This window comes from Sceloporus occidentalis, unplaced genomic scaffold (genome assembly GCF_023333645.1).
Source record: "Sceloporus occidentalis isolate IW3139 unplaced genomic scaffold, rSceOcc1.0.p SCAF_3, whole genome shotgun sequence".
Taxonomy (NCBI): domain Eukaryota; kingdom Metazoa; phylum Chordata; class Lepidosauria; order Squamata; family Phrynosomatidae; genus Sceloporus; species Sceloporus occidentalis.
Window position 1 is genome coordinate 188,424,400 of NW_028316983.1, and position 14,276 is coordinate 188,438,675.

A 14,276-nucleotide genomic window follows, 5' to 3' on the forward strand; every position below is an offset into this window, starting at 1 on the left:
AGCAGAAAATAACCTGTCTTTCAAAACAAATTCTTAGTGGAAATGAATAGAACATTTACAACAGAATTAGGCACCGTGCACCCTTTTAGCTTTTACCCTGCTCTCTATTGATGGTTCATGCTACAGTTTATACACAACTTGACTGAACTAGAGAGACAAAATATCCTCATAGTGCAAATAACTGTATTTGTTTAGTCTTTTTAAAAATTAATCATATGTGCTGGGGTCTGTCTTGTCTTCTATTTAGACTTTAGGGAAAGTTGGAAGGGTCCAGCAGATCTATTCAGACAGTGACTTAAAAGTAGAGGTTTGTGGAACTTCTTGGACATACAATCCAGCTGCTGTGTCAAAAGTAGCATCAGCAGGCTCTGCTATAAGCAATGCATCTGGTGGTAAGTTAGACTCTTACTCTCTATGTGATTTGGAATTTTTAAGATGTTTTTAAAGATAAATAATGTACAATAAAAGTACTTTGTTAAAGTTCCAGAAACTGATCTTTAATAAATAATAATAATAATAACAACAATAATAGTGATAGTAATTTTAATATTTTTTTTAAAAAAATCTGTTTTTAGGATTAGTGAAAGTGTAGTTACATACTGCATATGTTCAGAAATTTATTGAAAGAGTAGTTGTGTATTGGATATTTCAGTTACTTATTGAAAAGTGGCACATTTTAATTGTGTTTTATTGTGTGTTACTGTAAGCTGCTTCAAAAGGGCAAAAATATACAAGATACAGTACAATCCTGTAGACATTTCTGTTACAGATATGGCTCAGTTAACAAAGTGGGGGGAACAGACCATCACAAAGAAGCAGCTTAAAGCCTTCCCCGCCCAAGACGTCTTGGGACTGTGGCAACTGCATGCCGTGGTCCTGAGGGTGCCCTCCGCCAGGGGCCCAAATTGGAGTGGAAAAAATTGCTCTTTTTTGGCCATGGGCCCAGCTTCGGTTTGTCTTCCGTGTGTCTTGGGGACATGTGTCATCTAATTACCATGCCCCCAAGCCATGCAGAAGCCAGCGTTTTCAGCCTGTCTGTTCGGCCCCAAAGTAGATGTGTTCATAGTAAATGTATGCATTACAGTGGGCCCTTGGATCCATTCCGCCCCTCCCCCCCGCATATACCAAAATCCGCGTATGCTCAAGTCCCATTTGTCCCCAATGGCGGGGACAAAAGTCCCTGGCCTCCCCTCCTCTCCTCCCTTCCCTCCCTCGCCTCCCTCCTCCTTCCCTGCCTTCCTCCCTTCCCTCCCTTTTGGTGCCGCTCAAATCCGTGGATGGCAAATCCGGCTGTTTTTTCAACAGAAAATTTGGTAACAGAGAGGAATGACATGGAATGAATAGTGTAAGGTTTCTGCTATACAAAAATATGAGCAATTCAACATGTTTAAGCAAACTTTTTATTCAGAACTAAACAATATACACACACGAAATGAAATAACCAGATCAGATAAGCCTTGCCTGAATAAATAAATACATTTTGAACCTTCTGGAGACCATCTGAAGGCATCCTCCAAAATTTACCCAGGGATGACTTTTTCTTTCACCAGTCTCCATTTTCCTTATGGTTTCCATTTTGGTGGCCACCCGCTCGTTGCTCCACTGGCTCAGGACAGAAACTGGTTGGAACCAAGAGCAGGATATGACGGGCTTGGCCCATGGTATCCTGCGTATCTGCTCAGGCCTTCAGTCTTTCTCTGTTCTTCTCTCATCTTAACTTCCTGCTCCCTTGTCTTACCCCACCAATTTCCTTCTTACTTGCCATTGTTCCCAACACATGGCTTTCCCTTCCCTTTGAAGTGGGTGTATATTATTTACATCACTTCTCACACCTTCTTTTCCCAAATGTGACCTTTTTGTATTGCTCACAAATTTCCATGCATCTTCATTTTATTCCATAATACTTGTACCCTCTTACCACTAATTTGTGCTCTAATGTGAATTGTGACTTTTCTCATCTACATAAACTGCAAGATGGCAAAGTAGTGCACACAAAATCAATTCTGTTCTGAGAATTCTCTGCCATAACTCTTCTGTTTCTGCTGTAGGGAAGTATTGCTGCTTTTCAGGAGACATTATTTACAGGCAAATAGCAAATCACAATGAATCTTTAAACACATTTGAAATGTTGATTCCCCCCCCCCATCTAGTTTATTCAAGTTTATTCAGGTACAGTGATTCTGATAAAACTGTTTCATTTGATGATCACAGAGAGATTGTCACAGTTACTGAAGAAACTGTTTGAAACTCAAGAATCTGGGGATCTTAATGAAGAACTGGTTAAAGCAGCAGCAAATGGGGATGTAGCCAAAGTGGAAGACTTGCTTAAGAGACCTGATGTGGATGTGAGTACCTGATTTTCTAACTCCTGATGCAAAAGGAAATTGAGAGCTTCCAATCTATTACTCAGAATTTTTGGAAAAGCAGGACACATAACTGGTCAAATGTAAGGATGTTTCACAGTCTTTACAATTAGAACTGTGGCAGTGAATGAAAGGCAGTGATGTGGATTTTCTGCGGAAAGTAGCACTGGGAAATAATCTAGAAAATTTTCCAGTGCTCTCACTAATACTCTCTAATTTTGTATGTTTGATTTAAATGTTATATTCAAATACATTTAAATCTTTATGTGCAATTTTTTTTGTAATAAAATAAAGAGAATAGCATATTGTTTTTGTTGCTATATGCCTTCAAATCCTTTCCAACGTATGGCTACTCTAAGGCAAACCTATAATGGAGTTTTCTTGGCAGGTTTCTTCAGAGGGAGTTTGCCATTGCCATCCTCTGAGACTGAGAGAGTGTGACTTGCCCAAGGTCACCAAGTGGGTTTATAAGGCCAAGCCAGGATCTATTCAGACCTAATATTTCAGTTTATTCCAACATTTTAAAGGTAGCATTACATAGATATAGTGCTTTACTTTAGCATAGCCAGTTAATGAATAAGATATGGGCATTCGAGGAAAAAAATAATAGCACATTTGTTGTCAAAAATATTTGTATAATGTAATGGATTGCCTACATAATGCTAATCTTAATTGAATTTTCCCTCTAGAATATATGACAGTACAGTTCTCAGTATGCATACATGTTTAAGCTTAATTGACTTGATTAACCATGTATTTCAGGTGAACGGGCAGTGTGCAGGACACACAGCTATGCAAGCTGCTAGTCAGAATGGACATGTTGATATTTTGAAATTGCTTCTGAAACAGAATGTGGATGTAGAAGCAGAGGTATCTTAATATTTAATTCTTCAGTTTAATACTAGTAGAAGTACCTTACTGTGAACTCAGTAATGGTAAACACAGTCACTTAAAGCTTGTAAATAATTTATTTAAAATTGCAGTTATTGCTCCTGGGTGAGGATCATTTTTATATCTTCATATATCTTTTTATTTTCATCTGTCACTTGTTTAATTAGAATATTGAGCAATTGTTTTAATCAGGTTCTCTGTTATTAGTCATCAGTGGCTTGATAAGGCATTCTTTTTACTTTATTTTAAATGTAAACTTACTTTAATGTCTTCCGATGTCAGAATAATAAACTGATGTGATGCAGTTTATTTTGAGGGTTAGCAACTATTAATTGTAATGTCAAACACATAAAGAGGGAGAAGGTATGTGATCCTGCTGGTTATACGATTCCTAAAAATATGATCTGCGAACTGGTCCCTGTGTTATAGTTTGAGCAGACTACAATGCACATGCATCATATGCGGGTGTGCTGTACATGGCTTTCAGCTTACGCTGAAAGCTGTACCACTGGAAAAACAATGGTGCACATGCCTGAGGTTGGAGTATACACGGTTTTTCCCTTACGCAGGGTCCCCCGAAACGGATCCCTTGCATAAGGCAAGGGCCCACTGTATTGTGTAGAATAGTAGTACATTTTAACAGTAAAACAACTGTTGCAACTGTGGTTTAGGTACCACAGAAAGGAAACACTGTTTACTGCAGATAAGAAGCAACTCAGGTAGGTGAACTTGGATGATCTCACCAGCATGAACAAGAGAATGTCTTGCGGGGAGTGGAGGGGGATGAAGGGTCTGTTTATCAGCTCTGGGTTTTTCCTTGTTGTTTTGCAGAGTTAAAAATCAGTGTGGGAGAAACTTACCATTTGCTCCTCCAGCTAGAGAACCAAAACTGAGAAGGAAGGATAAGGGAGAAGGGGAAGGGAGAAGGAGCCTCTTTGGCGGACTTTGCACCATAGCTGGCACTTTGAGGCACTCCTTCAACAACAAATTATTAAAGAAATGGGACTCTGAATGGATTTCACTTGCAGAGGTTGTCCAATGTGCAGAGGGGTCTGACTAACAAAGCAGCAGAGGAATGACATAAAACTCTGGGATTCCAAAGGATGGTGGCGACTCTTTGGTGTTTGCTCAAAGAGGGGAGGGGAGGAGAGCAGTGATGACATTGACTTACCCATGGATCATATTAAAATCCATAATTTTGGTCTCAAATCATACCCTTGACTTATACATTAGGTCGACTTATACACAATTATATATGGTATTTTTGATATGTTCTCCATTTTCAATATCCACACATATACATATGTATAGAGAAATACAGTGGACCCTTGCCTTACACGGCGATCCGTTCCTCCCCCCTCCCCCTCCCGGTAAGATGAATTATGTGTATGCTCGAGCCTCGATGAAAATAATGGGGCGTGGTGGCACATGCGCACCATGGGCGCGTGCACCATTCCTAGGATTGTAATTGTGCTTAATACTATTGCACCAATTTGCTGATTGTGTGCGAAGTGTAAAAGTCAAAAGTTAGAACTATTGTTTAGGGCAAAAGTAAGATGCTTAATTCAACTGAATATTGATTTTTAGGACAAAGATGGAGACAGGGCTGTTCACCATGCAGCTTTTGGAGATGAAGGAGCTGTGATAGAGGTTTTGCACAGAGGCAGTGCAGATCTCAATGCTCGCAACAAACGCAGACAGACACCTCTTCATATTGCTGTTAATAAGGGTCATCTCCAAGTAGTAAAGACATTACTGGACTTTGGTTGCCATCCTAGCCTCCAGGTATTTCAAATTGTTGTTTGCTATTGATATTATTCTGAGCATGTAAAATTTTCCATTTTTTGGATTATAACTAATAATGGCCACTAACTGTTCACAAAAGTAATTTTAACAAACCGAGGCTTTATTACAGAAAAATGTATGGAAGCATGGTATATTTTTGTATGTGCATAACAAAAATGTAAATAAGGTTATCCACTTAATTTACTATTTCTGTGATTGTATGTGCTTTTAGGTCACCTGCTGATTTATAGTGATCCCATTGTAGACAACTAGGGTTTTGTTAGGCGAGTTCTCAAGGTGATTTTGCCAGCCACCTCACTTTTGCTATTTAATTTTGGTTTTAAGTAACTTACCCTACTGTGTGCATTTATATGAAGGTGTAAGTATATGCAGTCATAACACAGATCTGTAGCCACAATTTGATGGGCTTGGCTTGATCTTGCTATTGTGGGTTCATTTACTTGTTTGTTAATATGTTTACGTTTATAGCACAGGTGGTCCATTCTTAGGGGCCTTTCTGTTCTTGCAGGCTGCTGTGGTAATGGAGCACATAGGTGCAACATTTGATATATACAGATTGAGTACCCCTTATCTGAAATGCTTGGGAACAGAATTATTCTGTATTTATTTTTTATATTATTACTGTTGTTGTTATATTTTGGAATATGTAAGACACTATACACAACACAAGTAGCATAATATGTACTGTATTTGCAAGGCTGGAGAGAGGTGAGAGGCTGAAGAGAGATGGAAAATCTGCGAAATGACAGTAATTCAAGCACTGAGCCCAACGCAAATCCGTGCCTCTTTGCATCTCTCTCCAGCCTCACATCTTGTTCATAATAATAATAATAAATAATAAAACATATTTTTATCCTGCTTTTCTGTGACAAGACAATCAAAGCGGCTCACGACACATTAAAATATCCACATTCAACAGTATGTCCCAAATTCCCCCCTTAAAACAGGATTAAACATGATACAATTAAAATTGGAGATTAAAATATCTATTAATAAGACAATAAAAAAATATAACGAGGACAGAGTGGTGGGCTAATACATGATGTGAGGGCGATTATTCTGTGGCCGAACACTTTTATTCAGGAAAGGCCTGCCAGAAGAGATCCGTCTTGACAGCTTTTTAAAGCTTTTGTTCATTTGCTGTTTATGTTGTGAATGAGCCATGAGGCTGGAGAAAGAGTAAGGATCTGTAGACAAACGAGCAGGAGCCCTGCAGCCACCACCTTGAAGGTGGAAGCGGGTGGCCTTTTCAGCAACTACTCTTTCAAGAAACTGTTTCTTGCAATTATTTTCCTATTTATTTCCGATTGAAACAATTCTTACAGCTGTAGGACATACTCAGGAATGCTGTCTCTACTTATTTTGTCATTCATACTCTTAAAATGTAAAGTAGCCATATATCTAAAGTTTACATTCTGAAGAGATATACTGTTACTAATGGTGCTGATGGTGTAGTTTACTAGAATTGTGTTTCACTAGTATTCCACATCAGCACCAAAAGGAATAATCCAAATAACAATCAGCCTACTCTTGTGTTCTTAGGCTTTTAAGTTAATTTGGCTCTCAAATATCTTGGAAATTGCCTCTTTTCCTACACTTCTAGTATGATCTCCTTCATATGGGCACAGCTGCAGTAGGTTTTCAGTATAAGATATCAGAATGTCACAGTGAGGTGTTACAATTTTGCTCTCTTACTTTGGGAATGTTGTCATTTAGAAAGTTAATAATAGGATTTTCAAAATACCTTAAGTATCATTATTTAAATTTCTCAGAGATGGAGACATAAATTCTAGTTACTTTAATCTAGGAATGAATGATTCTGCAGATTTTGCAGAGAAGATGGCACAGTGCTAACGGGGGACAGAGAAAAGGCAGAATTACTCAACACCTTCTTTGCTTCAGTCTTCTCAGAAAAGGCAAAGGGTGCTCAACGTGAGGATAAAGGAGCAGAGGACAGAAGAGGGGAATTTCAGCACAGAATAAGTAAAGCGATAGTAGAGGAATATTTGGTTAATCTAAATGAATATAAGTCTCCAGGACCAGATGAACTACACCCAAGGGTATTAAAAGAACTGGCAAATGTAATATCGGAGCCATTGGCAATAATCTTTGAGAACTCCTGGAGAACAGGAGAAGTCCCAGCAGACCGGAGGAGGGCAAACATTGTCCCCATCTTCAAAAAGGGAAAAAAAGAGGATCCCACCAATTATCGTCCAGTTTGTCTGACATTAATACCAGGAAAGATTCTAGAGCAGATAATTAAACAGAGAGTCTGTGAACATCTAGAAGGCAATTCCATAATCACAAAAAGTCCACATGGGTTTCAGAGAAACATGTCATGCCAGAAAGATCTAATCTCTTTTTTTGATAAAATTACCAGCTTGGTAGATGAAGGAATGCTGTGGATATAGTATGTCTTGATTTCAGTAAGGCCTTTGACAAGGTTTCCCATGACATTCTTGCAAACAAACTTGTAAAATGTGGGCTAGACAAAGTAACTGTTACATGGATTTGTAATTGGTTGACTGGCAAAACCCAAAGGGTGCTCAACAATTGATTCTTTTCATCCTGGAGAGAAGTGACCAGTAGGGTCCCACAGGGTTCTGTCTTGGGCCCAGTGCTATTCAACAACTTTATCAGTGACTTGGATGACAGAATTGAGGGCATACTTATCAAATTTGCAGATGACACTAAACTAGGAGGAGTAGCTAATACTCCAGAGGACAGGATGAAAATTCAAAATGACCTTAATAGATTAGAAAGCTGGGCCAAAGCTAACAAAATGAATTTCAACTCAGAAATGTAAGGTACTACACTTAGGGCAGAAAAAGGAAATGCAGATGGGCGACACCTGGCTTAAAGAGACTACGTGTGAAAGGGATCTAGGAGTCCAAGTTGAACATGAGTCAACAGTGCGATGCGGCAGCTAACAAGGCCAATGTGATTTTAGGCTGCATTAATAGAAGTATAATGTCTAGATCAAGGGAAGTAATAGTGCCACTCTATTCTACACTGGTCAGGCCCCACCTGGAATATTGTGTCCAGTTCTGGGCACCACAATTTAAAAAGGATGTTGAGGAACTGCAGCATGTCCAAAGAAGGACAACTGAAATGGTGAAGGGTCTGGAAACCATGCCCTATGAGGAATGACTTAGGGAGCTGGGAATGTTTAGCCTGGAGAAGAGAAGGTTAAGAGGTGATATGATGGCCCTGTTTAAACATTTGAAGGGATGTCATATTGAGGAGGGAGCCAGCTTGTTTTCTGCTGATCCAGAGAACAGGCTACAGCAAGCTACAGGAAAAGAGATTCCACCTCAACATTAGGAGGAACCTCCTGACAGTAAGGGCTGTTGGACAGTGGAACACACTCCCTTGGAGTGTAGTGGAGTTTCCTTCCTTGGAGGTCTTTAAGCAGAGGCTGGATGGCCATCTGTCAGGGATGCTTTGATTGAGAGCTTCTGCATGGCAGGGGTTGGACTGGATGGCCCTAGTGGTCTCTTCCAACTGTATGATTCTATGAGATTTTACTTTTGAATTTTGGCATTTTCTTACCAAATATTAACTGAATGAAATTCATAAGCATCTGTACTAGGCAGATTCAATAGACTTTCAAAATGCTGTTCTCACATGGAAAGGACAATATTGTGCTTGCCTGGTATGTAGCTTTAAAATTGAGACGCATGAGAAAAAACAGCTGGCAGCCCCAATTCAGCCAGAACATGGTTGAATACCGAGAGGCTATTGAGATTGCTTTGGTTTCTTTTCTTTTTTTAATTAATTTTTATAATATTTCATAAACAAATGTCTTCTTACATTCTATTACATACTATCACATTTTAAAACATTATTTTGTATACCCCTCAGTGCTCCCCTTCCCTGAAGCCATTTCCATCCTTATATTCCATCCAAAATTTCAGTTCTTCTGGAGGTAACCTTCCATCTTCTTTTCTCAATACTTTCTCGACAAATTCTTTCCAAATCCCCTCAAAGTCATTTCTTTTCCATAGTCCTTTTTTACTTTCAATTTACATGTCAACTTATCATTAATAGCTAATTTCCAAACCTCTTTGTACCAATCCTCCACTTCTACATCTATTTTCGTTTTCCAACACCTTGCTATTATTAATCTCGCTGCTGTAAGCAAATTTGTTACCAAATCTTTTTCTTCTTTTTTCCATTTCTCTGAATTATATAACGATAACAAAACAATACTCGGTCTTCTATCTATTTTTATATTCATAACATTTTCTATTTCTAATAACACTTTTTCCCAAAAATTTTGTACATATTTACATTGCCACCACATATGGATGTATGACCCGATTTCTTGACAGCCTCTCCAACAGTCCTTTGAATTATTCTTATTAATATTGTATAATCTCACTGGAGTCAGGTACCATTTCCAAATCAACTTATAATAATTTTCTTTTATCCGAACCGATAAATTTTTCAGGTGTCTTTGTTCCCAAATTCTATCCCATTCCTTGTCATTTATTTTACATCCTAATTCTTTTTCCCATAATCCCTTTAAAGTATTTCCTTTTATTTTTCCTCCTTTATTCTCCATCAACATTTTATAAATTTTACTAATAGTTCCTTTTATATTCTCATTTTCTTCCATTTCTCTTCCTTTATGAACTATTTGTTCAAATTGCGTATACTTTTTCTTTTCTACATTCCTTTTCCTCCAATTTTTAACCCATTGTTCTATTTGTATATAGTGAAACCATGACATTTTTATTCACATAAGTTTTTCTTTTATATTTCCTTTCTCTATTCTTACATCTATCTCATCTTCTATTCTGTCTATTTTCCTTTCTTTTAACTCCTTATCTAACAATCCTCTCAAATTCTTTGGGAATTTCTTTTCCATTATTATTGGTGTTATTATTGAATCTTCATTCATTAATTCTTTTTTGTGCTTATACCATATTTCTATTATATTTTTCATAAGTGGGTTTCCAATAATTTTTATTTCTTTCCTAGTAAAGTTCTTAAAAAAAATATTCCATATTCTCCTATCTACTTCTTCTGTATTCTAAATCTATCCCACCCAACATACCTTCTATCACATATCTCAGTCGATTAGCCTCATAATATCCTCTTATATTGGGAAGGCCTAACCCTCCCTCTCTTTGTGTTTTATACCAAAATTGTTTATTTAATCTTGTTCTTTTCCCTCCATTACAGAATGTATTTATTAGCTGTTGCCAGTTATTCAGTTCGGTTTCCGACACTTTTAATGGTATCATTCTAAATAAAAAATTAATTTTGGTAATATTTTCATCTTGATTAATGCAATTCTTTCAAACCAGGATAATTGGGTTTTTTTTAATATTCTACCAATTTTTTCTCCATTTCTTTCCTTAGTACTACCAAATTTTTATCTTCCGTTTCCTTCAAATCTTTTGTTATATTTATTCCTAAATATTTTATATTACTTCTTAATCTTATCTCTAATTTTTTTTGTTTTATAAACTCAAATTCCTCTTTTTTTGTATAATTAAATATCATCATTTCTGATTTATTCCAATTAATCTGTAACCCTGTCATTTCTCCAAATATCTTTAAATGTTCTTTTATTTTACCCAATCTATCCAATAAATTTTTAATAGTTAATAATGTATCATCAGCAAATAAACTAATTTTATGTTTGTTTTTAAGTCTTATTCCTTCTAAACTATTATCATTTCTTATAGGGTTCGCTAACAACACTATAACCATTGGAAATAATATTGGTGATAGTGGACACCCTTGTCTTGTACCTCTTGTCACTCTTATTTCATTTGTTATTCCGTCATTTACCATTACTTTTACTGAATTATCAAGATATAATTGATCTATCAATCCTCTTATTCTATCCCCCATTCCAAATCTTTTCATAATTATTTTTAATGTTGGCCATTCCACACAATCAAACGCTTTAAATATGTCTAATGCCAAAATCCCTGCCCTTATTTTTTTTCTCCCCTATTACATGTATTTTGTTCAATACTCTTCCTACTAAATTGGACATTTGTCTATCTTTTACAAATCCACACTGATCCTTTCCTATATACTTATACATATATTTATTCAATCTATTTGCTATTATTGCTGATAAAATCTTTGCATCTTGGTTTATTAATGATATGGGTCTGTATGACGCTGGGTCAGTTAAATCTTTATCTGCCTTTGGTATTAAGATTACTAATGATTGGTGCCAGGACGCTGGTATCTTCTCCCCATTCATTATTCCATTATATAATTCTAGCAATTTTGGGATTAATATCTTTTCAAACACTTTATAGTATTCTCGTCCCAATCCATCCATTCCCAGAGCTTTCCCATTTTTCAGTTTCTTTATTACCTCCACTATCTCAGCCTTCTCAATGGGTTGCTCCAGTAACTCTTTATCATCTTCTTCTAATTTTTGCCCCCAATTTTCTTGCACATATTTCTCTATTTTATCCAAATGATTTTCTCCTGCCTGATATAATTCCTTATAAAATTCTTCAGAAATTTTTTATTGCTTTGGTTTCTTTCACACTTCCAGATTGGAAATTTTGAGTCCTTTCTATGAGTTCATGAGTAATTTTGCAAATTGTAATTAATTCTCTTTGGAGAAAGAACCAAAGTAGATCCTCACCTATATCTGTTTTAGTTTCATTAAGCCCTTTCTGTCAAAAGTCAAATTTTGCTTGCATTGATTGAATGAAATGTGTGCTTTAGTATAGCATATTACTATATGTGTGCATTTAACCTAAATAAATAAATATTTTTTCTAAGAATATTATTTTGAATAAATTTTTAAAGAATTAATTAATGTCTGTTTCAGGACTCTGAGGGTGATACACCTCTTCATGATGCAATAAGTAAAAAGCGTGATGACATCTTGGCTGTACTTCTAGAAGCTGGAGCAGATGTTACTATTACAAACAACAATGGATTTAATGCTCTCCATCATGCAGCACTGAGAGGAAATCCAAGGTACTGTATCTATTATCTTCTTCCTAATATGGGATAGGCAAAATAGCTACTAGAAAAAAAAACTTATGGAGAAGACTATAAAGTGAAAGAAACTCAGTTATTATTTGATGTGATGTTGAACTGATAGACCAGATTTTGCACTCCTTTGATGAACAAGAATCAGAAATCCTGTTTCAGTTGAATTTGTATACCACAGTTTGCTGAGCTTTGGTGAGCTCTTTGGTCCTCTTGGAATGGCCTGGCCGTGAGAGGGAGAACCAGGCAGGAGAATCAGGGAGTGAATGAGTATGAGGAGGGCAGCTGTCTGCCATTGGTGCAAGAGCCTCCAGCTTCCTGAGTGGGGTAAAGGAGGAATCCAGGGATTCTGCTTTGGGAGTTAGCAGGACAAAGAATCCTTGGGTTCCTCCTGCACCCCATCCCTGAAGGTAGAGTCTGCTGTCTCCCATTCTAATAACAGCCTTATGCTTCAGGAATTAAGAGGAGGAAGACTGTCTGGATTCTTCCTGCACCCCACTCATGAAGCTGAAATCTCTTGAGTGAATGTTAGACAGATGTCTCCAGCTTCAGGAGTTAGGAGGATAAAGAAGTTGTTTATGTCACAACTGATACCATTACATTCATTATTAAGATGTAACAGTACAAAAAAAAAAATCACTAAGCATTCCATATGGTCTGATAGAGGAGGAGGTCAGTGAGGGTGACACCATGAGTTATTGCACTAGGTATGCCAGTGTCTTGCAGCAAAGGCTAGTGTTAAGCGAGAGGACTTTTGGTTGCTTCTCAGCCAGCTGGTTAGTTGCTGCTCACAAGGTGACCAGGTGCAAAGAGAGAAGCTTTTCCCTGGTGAGAAAGGACTCTCAATCCTTTTTTGTCATGGCAGATGGGGGATGCAGGCAGTGTATATGTAGAGGGTTTCCAGAGGCCACATGCTGGACTGTAGACTGGCATGGATGGGGCCAGGGAGAGACTTTAACTATTGGAGCCACTCCAAGGCAAAGAACTCTTTCCATGAATTGACCCCAGATACTCTTCCCCCTCCCTCCTCAGAGATGTGCCTTCTCCACACATCTTCAAGTGTTCAGCCTCCCCTAAAAACATTGTTTCTTCTGCTACCTCTTCTCTTGGCCTGTCAGATGAAAGAAAGCAGAAACAGCAGTGTAACTCCAAGCAGCCAGCCAAGCCCTGGCAAAGCTCAGAAAGCAGGCTCTCAAATTTGAAAGCTCCTTTTTGCCATCGCTTCTCCGCAGCTGCCACATGTTCTAATGCCTTGCTCCAGTGAGTCTGTCCCAAAATGGCACTGCTCCAAGCTCAGAAGCTATGCCCTGTATCCAAGCCTCATGAGAATTTCCCAAATGGCACTACTAGTGAAAGATGCAGCTAGTGAGCTCCTGTGGGCAGGCAAAGAGTGGCAGACAACCACAACAGTAAATGATCAGCGGGGTTTTCGGGCCCCGAAAAGCACTTTCATGCATTGGGGATAATTGGTTCTCTTTGAATTTCTTGCACACAAATACTTTGACTGAAAGCCCCCCCTGCTGCCCCTTTCCCCCCTCACTGCCCCCTTTTTCACCACTCCCAGGGGGGTGTATCATCCATTTTGGGAACTGCTGAACAAGCACAATAAGGGGATCATCCCATTGTAAACGTTTATTTAATGTCATTAAATGCTGTGTCAAATACTCTTAGATTTGTGTGATGAAAACAATTTTGGTTTTGATGGCATCTCTGACCAAAAGAGGTTTTTGTGAATGCATGCTGTTTCTTGATCTTAATTTGAGATACAAAAATATCATTAAAATAGTGGGATCAAAGAGGACATGTATTCAAGCACTTTGACTTTATTTCATGGAAGCTTTCATGCAGTACAACTTAAACAAAATAAGAACATCTTAAGAAAGTGATAAAAAATAAGTGTAACCATTTCCCTCATGGTCATATTTAGGGTACAACAATGGGAGAAATGTAACAATCTTTAATATGTAGCTTTTCATTTAGAAACAAAATACCTTCTCTTGATTGCCCAGAATAGGTGCCTATGGTCAGTTTTATACAGAATGTTCATAATTATGTTTTTCATAGGACTTAAGGAGTAGAGGGACTACTTACTTATTTTCATAACTCCTATTATAAGAGTATCTTGCTGATGAAAGCTTTTGTCCAGTCGTGATCAATACATAGCTACAGCTGGTTGAAGGGGACCAAATCCATTTAACAGGTGATTTGGTTCCATTTTACCAGCTTTAGCAA

At 37.7% G+C, this 14,276-nt stretch overlaps 1 protein-coding gene across 1 annotated transcript in view; it reads left to right on the plus strand.

Annotated features, from left to right (window-relative positions):
- MIB1 (MIB E3 ubiquitin protein ligase 1) overlaps positions 1–14,276 on the plus strand; it is a 56,741-nt gene that overhangs the window by 16,498 nt on the left and 25,967 nt on the right. The window contains exons 8-12 of the mRNA XM_089517161.1: positions 248–392; positions 2,212–2,345; positions 3,126–3,233; positions 4,842–5,039; positions 11,878–12,029. Of these exons, the coding sequence (XP_089373287.1) occupies positions 248–392; positions 2,212–2,345; positions 3,126–3,233; positions 4,842–5,039; positions 11,878–12,029 (737 nt within the window). The remainder of the gene's footprint in view (positions 1–247; positions 393–2,211; positions 2,346–3,125; positions 3,234–4,841; positions 5,040–11,877; positions 12,030–14,276) is intronic.